At 47.4% G+C, this 11,343-nt stretch overlaps 2 protein-coding genes across 3 annotated transcripts; both read left to right on the forward strand.

The window, feature by feature from the left end:
• Positions 1 to 129: 129 nt before the first annotated feature.
• LOC117896015 (nicotinamide/nicotinic acid mononucleotide adenylyltransferase 1) lies at positions 130 to 2,347 on the forward strand. Of its 2 annotated transcripts, XM_034804020.1 has the most exons (6): positions 131 to 320; positions 404 to 810; positions 865 to 966; positions 1,022 to 1,173; positions 1,864 to 2,125; positions 2,186 to 2,347. In XM_034804020.1, the coding sequence occupies exons 1-6, from the start codon at positions 218 to 220 to the stop codon at positions 2,225 to 2,227; spliced, it is 1,068 nt and encodes a 355-aa protein (XP_034659911.1). In that variant the 5' UTR covers positions 131 to 217; the 3' UTR covers positions 2,228 to 2,347. The 2 variants fall into 2 exon arrangements, with proteins under 2 accessions (XP_034659912.1, XP_034659911.1); XM_034804021.1 differs by lacking the exons at positions 1,864 to 2,125; positions 2,186 to 2,347 and adding an exon at positions 1,368 to 1,517 and having other exon boundaries at positions 130 to 320.
• A 94-nt stretch (positions 2,348 to 2,441) lies between these two features.
• On the forward strand, positions 2,442 to 4,544 carry LOC117896014. The gene is made up of 4 exons (XM_034804019.1): positions 2,442 to 3,213; positions 3,273 to 3,523; positions 3,579 to 3,785; positions 3,847 to 4,544. Exons 1-4 carry the CDS (start codon positions 2,567 to 2,569, stop codon positions 4,323 to 4,325), a joined length of 1,584 nt encoding a protein of 527 aa, XP_034659910.1. The 5' UTR covers positions 2,442 to 2,566; the 3' UTR covers positions 4,326 to 4,544.
• The last annotated feature ends 6,799 nt before the right edge of the window (positions 4,545 to 11,343 follow it).

Consider the following 11,343-nt stretch of genomic DNA (forward strand, 5'->3'; position numbering starts at 1 on the left):
TTAAAAATAATCTGAACAGAAACAATAATATTAATTTTTTAAACAAATAATAATTTTCATTAAAAACATCGAAGTTTTTGTTCTGAAAACATCGATATAGTCGATGCCCGCTTGCAGCTATCGATTGCCAGCTGATTGCGAAAACCAGCTGTCTAAACAACAACAAACATTACGGTTCATGTGCGCTTCGGAACTATTTACATAAATTTTGCTTAAAATGTCGGCGTTCATGGAGGAAACAAAGTGCCTGTTGCCCCGCATCGCCTTCATCGCATGCGGCTGCTTCAGTCCGCCCACGCCGATGCACCTCAGAATGTTTGGTAAGCAGCATGCGGCTTTGGCTTCGAGAATTGTGTAATTTCCAAATATAATCGATACCGTCATCCACTCGGCGCGTGCACAGAGATAGCCAGGGATCACTTTGAGATGCAGGGGACACACAAGGTGGTGGGCGGCATTATCTCGCCCACCCATGACTCATATGCAAAGAAGGGGCTGGCCTCATCGCTGGACCGCTGCGCAATGGTGAAATTGGCCGTACAGAGCTCCAACTGGATACGCCTCTCCGACTGGGAGGTGCACCAAAACCAGTGGATGCGCACACAATCCGTGCTGCAGTACCATCAGAACTTCATGAACAACTACTTGAACTCATCCAGTGGTGCTGGAGATGCAGAGCCAAATGGTTCCCTGCCCGGCTGGCTGCCCTTTTCGCTGCGAGAGCGCAAGGATCCCGTGCACCTTAAGCTGCTGTGCGGCGCCGATTTACTGGAGTCCTTTGCCGTGCCAGGCCTCTGGGCAGAGGCCGATGTAAGTTTGCTTTTAGTTGAAGTTTTTTCTCTTGACTGACGTTGTGCCCAACAGATTGAGGATATTGTGGCCAACCATGGCCTGGTGGTCATCACACGCTGCGGCTCCAATCCCGAGAAGTTTATATTTGAATCTGACATTTTAACCAAGTACAAGGTATGTAAAGTGAAGTATTTAAATGAATTTAACTAAATCAAAGTTAATTTTGCAGCGGAATATAACGCTGATTACGAATTGGGTGCCCAATGAGGTGAGCTCTACGCTGGTGCGACGTCTACTGAGTCGCGGGCAGTCAGTGAAATATCTCATAGACGACCTGGTGCTGGAGTACATCAAGCGCCAGCGATTGTTCAACGTTAAATCGTAGGTGGAAATTCCCCCTAGTTATTCCTGTTGTTTTCCTCATGTACACTTACACACCCAACCCTGATACGTACACTGAATGAGTCGCCATTCGATTAGCTACACCGTACCCACAAGCCGCACATTAGATCTCATCCTAGCGCACAGTCCAGCAACTTTCTTTCTATGTATCTTTTTGTTGTCTCAAACTGCAGGCAGGATGGCGACCCTTGACGCGCACTGCAGCAACAGCCGAGGCCGCTCCACCATCGTCACAATCAGCACCTAACCCACCAGCACCATAAGCAAATATCTCAAGCCCTTCCACTGCACTGGCGTCTCTTCATGGAGTGTGAGTGAGCCAAAAGCTGAAAAAGAAAAACAAACACAAAGAAAAGTTCAAGTTCCTTTTAGTGCAAGTCTGCAGTCTGGCTTTTGCATGTATTTAAATCTTATCTTATCTTATTTTTTGTGGCTACTGCACCACCTAATACCCACACCAGAACCCTTGTTAATACCCGCAATACATCCATTTATTTATTGTATAATTCTCGAGATCCTTGGTAGGTCAGTGTACGTATCACAATTACTTACACCAAATATTTTGTGCCGCTGGGCACAACAAATGTATTTCCCCCCAATTAAACTATAACCAAACCTTTGTTGCTGTTGTACTGACACGCCTGCCTAACCCACGTGTGGACTGTGCAGTAAGTATATAACGGATGCAGTGCGTCCAAATCATTTGATCTTTAATCACGCCTACACGGACAACAACAAGAACGCCGCGAACTCCCTCATAAGCGAGCAGAATATGGATGAGTCGGACAGCCCCAGTCCGCAGCTGCTGCAGCAGACGACTTCGCGGGTCTTCTGCTGCGGCGACACATCGCCGCGTGGCCCGAAACTCTTGCGTGTGGGTCCTGGCCAGGCGGTGCAGGTCATTACCATGCAAAACGATGAGAAATCAGAGGTGCGTACCATATAAATTACATTTCTATGAGCTTTAGTAATGATTTGATTTTATTTATAGAGCCAGGCCAAGAAGCAGAAAATTGCCCAAGTGCAGCTTTAAGCTGAATAAAGACAATTCCAAGGATCGATACAGGAATGTGGGATGGAAGGGGAAGCTACTGTTGATATGTGCATATAAAAATAAACACTTTAAACACTCACCATTTTTGTGGGTCATCCCCGGAGGCATTGAACTTTGCTATTGACCAGCGGCAGCGGCAGAGTTGGGAGCCAGAGTCACAGTTGGAGTTGGAGTCGACGTGCATTGACATTGCAGTGCTGTGGCTTCCCTGTGCATGGGGTGTCGGGTGACAAACGGCAGAACGAACTTGTTGCCAGCGGAGTGCGTCTAAGACGTTGCCCACAGTTGCGTGTTTCCAGTTGTCGCGTCTAGTTCCGAATGTTCTTCTTCCGACGGCAAAATGTCAAGCCCGCGCCACGCCCATCGCGCGCACCATCCTTTGCCCTGCCCAAGCGACGTCCGCCCGTGCAGCTGACGCCCTCGCATCAGCACGATCAGCTGCCATTCCTCTCGCGCTCCCGCTTCAGTGCCCTGCCCCATTTCCGCGCCTACGAGGATGAGCCGGAGAATCTGTCGCTCTTCATTGCCATCCTGTATGTCGTGGATCTGTTTGGCATCTTCCCCTTCGTCACGCTGCCCGCCATGCTGGTGAAGCTGGGCTACTTTGGGGTGCTGCTGGTGCTGTCCATCATCTTCCTGCAGATCTACACTTCCTTTCTGCTCTCGCAATGCTGGACCATGGCCGAGCACTTGGATCCCTCCATCCTGCAGAAGCGCAACTATCCGTATGCCGCTCTGGCGGAGCTTGCCTACGGGCCGTATGTGAGTCTGCTGGTCTCTGTGCTCCTGGATCTCAGCATCTTTGCCATGGCCGTGCCCAGTGTGGTGATGGCCGCCGAGAACCTCGAGGCTGTCGTTCTGCGCATGAGCTCGGGCCACTACAACTTCTCCTACTGCTACTGGGCCATCATTGTGGGTCTCATCATTTGTCCGCTCATGTGGCTGGGCAGTCCAAAGCATATGAGGTGAGGGCGAGGATTCGCTGCTGCTCTTTTGTCACTTTTTACTCCTTCCTTTCATGCAGGGGTCTCGCCATCATTGCCGTCTGCGTGATGATCCTCATTGTGGCTCTTCTCTGGTTTTGTTTGTTTGCTGCTCCTGCCATTGGCACACCCTTCGAGGGCATCTCCTTGGAGCTACCGGGATTCCTGACCATGCTCAACAGCTACAGCATTCTGGCCTTTCAGTTCGACATCCATCCGGTGCTGCTGACACTCCAGATCGACATGAAGCGCAAGTCGCAGGTCTCCTGGGCGGCAACAATTGGAATTGCCAGTGAGTGAGGGACAGTTTTAATGCTCCTAAAATGATTATCAAAGCGTTCCCTTAGTTACCTGCAGCGTGGCCATCTTTGGCTCCATCATTGCCGCCTACAAATTTGGCTCCATGATCGCCAACAATCTGCTGCAGTCGCTGCCCACGAGCGTGCCCTACTACGTGATGCTGATTCTCATGTCGCTGCAGCTCTGCTTCTCCGTGACTGTCGCCAGCTCTGCCATGTTTCTGCAGATCGAAAATTACTTCAAGCTGCCGGAGAGTAAGAAGTTTCCCCACCCCAATCCGTCATGAAGTTCTTTAGCAGACTTTGCCCTTTTCAGGCCTCTCCTTCAAGCGCATGGCCATACGCTCCACTGTGCTTGCGCTCGAGGTGCTCGTGGCGGAGTTTGTGCCCAGTTTTGATGCCCTCATGGATGTGGTGGGTGGCACCATAACGGGTCCCCTGGTGTTCATTCTGCCGCCGCTGCTCTACCGTCGCATACGCCGCATGGAACGGGTCCATCAGCGCATCGCCGCCGAGGCCAGCTATGGCAGCCTGCCGCTGGATCTCAACTACGATCCGGTGGAGCTCGAGATGGAGCCGCTACTGGTGGCGGCCAGGCCCAACTCGCCGCGCGGCTGCTGGCTGCGTCTGGTGCGGCTGCTGCATCGCCTCGACTGCGACGTCTCCTGCACCATGGGCGTGCTGCTCTTCGGCATACTGGCCACATTTCTGTCCACCTACCTCAATCTGTTCAGTCTGCCGAGTCTCTTTACCAACAACTCACCTTGCCTGAGCAATTGGACGAGCAAGCCATAGACCCAAGCGACTCTGGGATTCCCTCCATCTCTGAGCCAATCTCTTGGCCAATTACCCCGTCAAGACCGTTCGAAGAATCGATTGCGAAGATTCGCTGTCCTTCGATGGGTTCAACACACCTCAAGCATCTTCAGTTTTCAGTTTAATGCAACATTTTAGAGGTGTTTTTGTATAACACAAACTACAAATTTAATAATAATACATTTATTATATTACACCAAGACACGCACTAAGCTAAACATATATGTATTATGTGTGTGTTTGTGTGCGCTTGTGTCTGGTTAGATGTTTAATTAGTTAAGCTTTATTAAAACACGAGAAAAAACAACAACAAAAGCGAAACTATTTGTTCGCGGGAATTGCACACGCGCATCATTTATCATCTTTTTCGGCTGCCCCAGCAAATGTTTTCGTTTTGCCAAAAATGTATTTAACAATTTAACAATTTGCTGTTCGCTTTAAGCGTTACTGTTGTTGTTGGTGGTTAGGCAGTGGACGGGGTAATTTGACTTTAGCTTTAGTTTCAGTCCAGTGGAGTCCAGAAGCTTCTGCCGTCACTGGAATGTAAACATAAAACAGGCGCTGTGCCAAGGTGAATTTACCAACAAGGGGACGTTGTTATTCACCACGTTCAAAGAGACAAGCGCTAGAAAGGGATAGCGCTAGGATATTGGTTCTCGAATTCGATTACCCTGTGGTGAAGACGTCAGCCTGCAAGTAATATCACCTTGAACTGTGCTATGCTGATAACACCTTCTTCTCACCGTACCGTAGATCTCCACCATCTCCGCAGCTCTTTGCCTTTGATATTCCACATGCCACTGGGTCTGAGCTCAGTGTTTAAATTTAAACACTAACACGAAGAGATTCCTCTGCCTAGATAGGCGAGATTTGAGATTCATCGCGCAAAGATTCTTCTGTGGCCCATACGCAAATTTAATTTATTCTTACCCCCATGCATGGCATTTTTTTTTCCAAACACTATTTGCGTATTTCGTATACAATATACTCGTACCATCGTTTGTGTGTTTTTTTTTCTCCACTCTCCTGGCATTCATTTCCGTCTTCCATAATACGTTTTTAAGCGTGTGTTCCATGTTCTATTCGGGGCGGGAGATGACTCAAGGCATTGTGTTGATAACCTCCCTGTAGTCAGCCAATGCAAAAACCGCAACAACAAATCAGTGATAATTTTTTTTCTCTTCTTATTTTATTTATTTTTTTGCCGTTCTCGGTGATTATTTATTAAAATTAATACTCAATTGTTTGATAGGAACACTCTAGCTGTTGTCGTCGCGTCATCAGTCAGCGATGAGATTCCGTTCCGTTCCCCCAAGGCAGACACCTGTGGTGGCAATTGGTGGCTGCTTGTACACACACACACACACACACACTCGCGCACTGCTTTTATTAGCTCGTTATTTTCAGCTAACTTTACGGGCCGGTCAGAGGTAATCCCAAGAGATGGAACCCATTGAGCCAGCTACGCGCCCTTTTAATTGCGATGAACTTAAATTTTATTGCCGTTTGAGTTAGGGTTTTTTTCTTCTCTGTGTAGTATTTTGTTTATTCAGTGGAATTTCAATATGCAGAAGGTCTCGTTTGGCACGAACTCTGCCAGCGCATGAGTCACGCTGGAGGCTAATACAAGTACTTGCCATGCCACTCGGACATGGATCTGTGGAGACCGAAGAGGCAGTGGGGCAGCAGCATAAATCGTGCTAATTGATTATATCGCCAGGCAATTGACAAGCATTTGGCAAATTTATACATTTATTTATGCTCTTTGCAAATTACAAATAACATGCATAATTAATAGATATTAAATTGTTATGGCCCAGCCCAGCTGGCTGTGACTCCACTCATTCCCCCGTTCAATTCCTTCTTTCACTTCGATTGTTGCTTGAATAATTCTTTGAACAATTCTACGCTGATTAAACATACATTTCCCCACTCCATGGACAGAGTGTCGCCAGCTTGCCCATGACTGACCGTTGAAGCACTCGAAGTCAGTGAAATGGCCAAAAGTCGTTGCCAATTTCGCTTGCGGCTGATTCGACTCGTACCCCTGTCGGCTGTCAAAAACTGATTATACGGTGGCAATTTTCAAGTGGCCGGCACAAAGGCTTAACCCAGAATTTAATGATATTTAAATTGCAAGTTCCTTTGGCCAAAAGATCGCTGAAAACGTACATATAATATATTGTAAAGTACACACAACAAAAGCCAGCTTCGAGCATCGAGCATCGAAATTTCACTTTTCATTTCCTATTGACCCCGATACCCAAGGCGCACTTCTTTCTAATTTTTTTGTATTCTGTGTTGTTCCCTATCTCTGTCTTTGGCTCCTCAGCTTCGTTCCTATGTTTGGTGTCAGCCCACTTCTACATCTCGTACCCAACGTACCTTTCGCACTGTGCCCGGCCCAGCACAGCGCGCCTGAAGTGCCCGCAGTTCAGCGTTCCACGTTCTTCGTTCCTCTTTCCGCGTTCCTCATTCTCCGCTCATCTCCTTTTCACCCTACTTCTTCCTCCTAATCGAATCTCGAATCTGGCGCTCCATCGATCGAACTGTAACGTCTTTCAAATGGCCATTTATGGCCGCTTCTGGCTGCTCTCTGCTCGCTGCTCATTGCTTTCTGCATCAATTGAATACTCATTAGGCACACTCACACTTGCAGCTTTCGATTCGCCAGAGATTCTGAGATTCAGAGATTTGCTCGTTTCTCGTGGCGCTCATGATGACTTTTTGATTTCGTTTGTCTTCTCCGGAATCGCACAGCACACAGCACATGGCCAAGAGTGCTTCTCAAGCCTCCTTCCAAAACCGATCTCTGTCTTCTTTTTTTGGGTATTTCTTCCCAATATTGCATTGTTTTGCATATTGATTTGTCTATCTCATGTGTCTCGGGGCGATCTCTTTTGCGCTCAAAGTTTGACCAACATTTCCAAGTGCGGCAGTAGGGCACCAGCGACGAGGTCCTATAAGACAAAAGGGGCGCGTTTTAAAACGACTGGAAGGCGGTGAGATCTATACGACTGAAGGCGCGTTTTATAACGACTAAGTGCGTTTTTAGTGCGTTTTTTAACGCCCCCACGACTGAAAGCGCGCGGTTTAAAACGTCACAAAACTTCTTCCGGTGCGTTTTCAAAACGCATTCAGCTACACGAAATTATATTCTTTGGCATTTCATAGTCGCTGCGCTTTTTAATGCCACATCGATTCACCTAAATCGTCACAAAGGGCTCACAACGCGATTTTAAACGCCCCAGCGACTAGTTCTGATCGTTTTAAAACGCCACACAGCGACGTTCAGTGCGTTTTCAAAACGCACTCAGGGAAACGAACTTTTATTCTTTGGCATTCCTCAGCCGTTGCGCCACAGCGTTTTATCCGATGCGTCATAGGTGGCTTACAACGCGTTTTTAAACGCCCTAGCGACTAGGTCTGAGCGTTTTAAAACGCCACACAGCGACTTTCAGTGCGTTTTCAAAACGCATTCAGGGAAACGAACTTATATGCTTTTGCATTCCACAGAAGCTGCGCATTTTTACGCCACATCGTTTGATCCCCTGCGTCATAGGTGGTTAACAACGCGATTATAAACGCCATGGCGACACTTGTCATACACCTAAGGGCGCGTTTTTAAACGCCAGCACAGATTGTTGACAGAAACAGGCAAATAAGTTCCAAGAATCGTGGGTACCCGTTTCCCTCGAAGGGGAGGAAGCGGCGAGACATAAAAACAAACAATTGAAACAACAATAAAACGCATTTTTTACATAATAATAATAAATGAAATAATATGCTAAGGCGTTAATAACGTTGTTTAAGTTGCTTTAAAAATAAATCGATGACGCTATGAATGATTAACTCTTAGACAATACAAATTGTTTTCTAATAGACACAGCTGGGAGGGCGATGGAGAGGGGGAGATACGATAGGAGGCAAAAGTCGTAGACGAGTCTATCTATGGGGCAGGGGCTAGAGATTCGAATCGCAATATTCACATAAATTATAATATTTTGCGAGCACAAAACGTGAGCCATAAAGGCAGAAGCAGCAACAACACAGCTCCAATCGAGACTCGATAATAGGTAAATAAATTATAATTATACACAAGTTCAAACAAAATGTACAGCCAAGGACGTTGAAGGCCATTCAACGACTCTTTTGGGGGTTGTGCCCCCCCTCTCTCTCGCTCGCTCTATCGCTCTACCGCTCTATGCTCAGTCATCACTCAGTCAACCCTCTCTAGTGAGGCAGTCATAGAGTCATCCATCCATCCATCCACCTGATACACCTCCTACTTTTATGGCTCCAAACTCCATCTGTGCCGTGCGATGGCTTCCTCAAGCTCATCGACATGCTAATCAAGCCGCAACAGGCATTAAGTCAGATTGATGTTGGCCCATAAATACGAGTAGGAAGGGGGTTGGCTGCTGCAAGGCCGTGGCCCAACTGTAAATAGCTTGCAGCTCATTACCATTGGGCCGTTCGCCAGTACGCCTGTTGCCTGCTGCCTGCAGCCTGTTGCATCTGCGGTTTATTGTCTAAAAATAAACGGCAAGGCGACTGGTTTCCACTCGCTGTACACTAACAACGGGCATTTTGATTCCGACAAGTAGCTGAGATGGAGAGAGATCTTTTAGGTTCCATTTCTGCCCAAGAGTATCAAAAGTTTCGGGTTCCAGAATCCTTCTTCGCTGCGGCTTAGTTAGGTTTTGGTTTCTTAGCCGCAGTCTGAGCCTCGGGCTAAGGCAGAACCTGAGCCCGTCGTCGTCTTCCTGCTTGTGGTTTTGTGGATATTTTTGTGTTTTATTATTATTAATTAGTACAGCGCACTGGCTGGGCTCGGGATCGGGGTAGAATTCTGACAGGAATGCTGAGTACGCGAAGCTGTGTCCATTGGGCCATGTGGCATGGGGTGTTGGCGCTTTGGCGCCTCTCATCAAGGCAACCAGACACCGTGCACCATGCAGCTGCAAGCAGACACAGCATTTGGCCAAAGACAGCAACAGGAACGGCAACAGGAACGTCCACCAATTAATTGGCATTGGGCTGCCCAGCTCCCAACCCTAAACGAGAAACCTCCAGAGTTAATCAGGGGGGCAAGCTGGCCGAGAGATTCTTTTTAATGGCAACGCTTAGGCGATGCTATAAATAAAACTATCTGCTTGGCAGCCACTTCCACATGGCTATGGGGTATGGGGGTTTGGCTATGGGGCAACTCATTTCCATTGTCAATCTTTGGCAGTGGGTTCGTAGGCCTGAAAAGTTCTTCTTTCCCCCGCTGCTCATTAAAGACCAAATGAACGCAGCAGCGTTGACTTTTTTATTGGTGCAATGAAAATGTGAAAAAAAACGAAGAAGAAACCTTTTAAGTGTCTTAAAAATGCAGCCAGCGGCAATTCCTCACTTCGTATTACCCGGCATTGGGCTGTAATGCCCTTCTAGGAATTGGCAAAAAACCCGAAATGGTATGGCCATAGACCGGCTCCTCCGCAGCATCGATGCGTGCCAGGCCCTAGCAGGAGGATCCATAAAACTTTGGAGGGAAATCCAACTCTCGGGGGCAACTAATCAGATGCTGAGTGGCTGTTAATGATGGCCACAGGAAATGCCAATTCTATGGCCTAAGTGGAATAGTAACGATGAGCGATCAGAAATGCTTCAAAAGAATTGCTGAAGGATGTGGATCGCTGACTCAAAAGCTTTCATGCATTTCAATTTTAGAAATAGTTGAACTGGGACTGAGACTATGCCAATCTAAGGTGCCCAAAGATTTATTGTCTCCAGTTTAGGCGGTGATTTATTTTGATGTCTGAGAGTAGCTGCCATTACGGGCACACCGCCCTGTGGCTGTGCCAGGAATGGTATGGAATGGTAATGGAAGAAAAGAAATGAAATGAAATGGACAAAACGGAGCGGATTAGAACGGAATGGAATGGAATAGAATAGAACATTTGACTGAAGTTTAACTGCCGCTACTTCATTTTGGGTTGAAGAAAACAATAAAACAGAAGCGGAGGAGCTCTCTGAATTAAGCTGATTATTCATAAATTGTATACGAGCTGGGCTCTGCGCTGCCGCTTGCAGATGATTAGATAAAAACGCCACGACAACGCACGTTGACCGCGACGAACGACCCAGACTTAGGGACAGCTCTTCGTGGCGGAGGGTGAGTGGCCAGAGCCAAAGACCCTAACTTCCATTCACGTAACAACTGGGAAGTGAAGAGTGCCGGCCTGGGTTTGGGTACGGCAGAATTCTCAGCACTAAAATTATAATTAAAGAGACACTCGGGTCCATGGCAGAATTAGAGTTATGTTTCCTTAATGAGAGTGACCGCTAAGCATCTTTCAATCGGGTTCACTGAACTTTTTGGCAATGGGCTAGACAGATCTTGGGAGCCGGCTGCCTGGCTGCCCGGCCACTTTCCCAATCCCATCCAGAACACTCGACGCTCGGCGATAACGCCTCTAACTGTAAATATATTTACAGATTTGTTGTGCCATGTTCTTTCCCCCCTTTTTATTTCGGGGTTCTTGTTCGTCGGCTAGCTGTTTGCCTGTGTACCGAAATTTGCATAAGTTTTGATTTTACATTTCGAAAATGCTGTGCGAATATGAAGCTACAGCTACTCCTCTGCGGCTCCTCTTTTGGAGTGTTTACATAACACTAAAAGGCAGATCTCATGAATGAACCGTAAAGCAAATATCTCGAGGCGCACGGGACACACGAACAACATTTGCATCTGTTTCGACAGGGCAAATTAATCAAAAATGCCGCAGGTCTCTCTCGCTCTCTCTCTCTCTGTCAGTAGCCGGCCTTAACGCTCAATTACGGGACGGGGCCCTGCGACTTCTGACATATTTACTCAACAAGGCAGCCCCGAGAGTTGGGAGAGTGGAACCCCAACGCCCGGGAGCGTTCGTTAATTCTAATCAAAAACTTTTACCTATTTGGGGCGTCGTCGTTGTCATTTGGGTGTCTGCGTGAGCCATTTTTTTTTGTT

The sequence above is a fragment of the Drosophila subobscura genome, chromosome O, assembly GCF_008121235.1.
Source record: "Drosophila subobscura isolate 14011-0131.10 chromosome O, UCBerk_Dsub_1.0, whole genome shotgun sequence".
Lineage (NCBI taxonomy): Eukaryota > Metazoa > Arthropoda > Insecta > Diptera > Drosophilidae > Drosophila > Drosophila subobscura.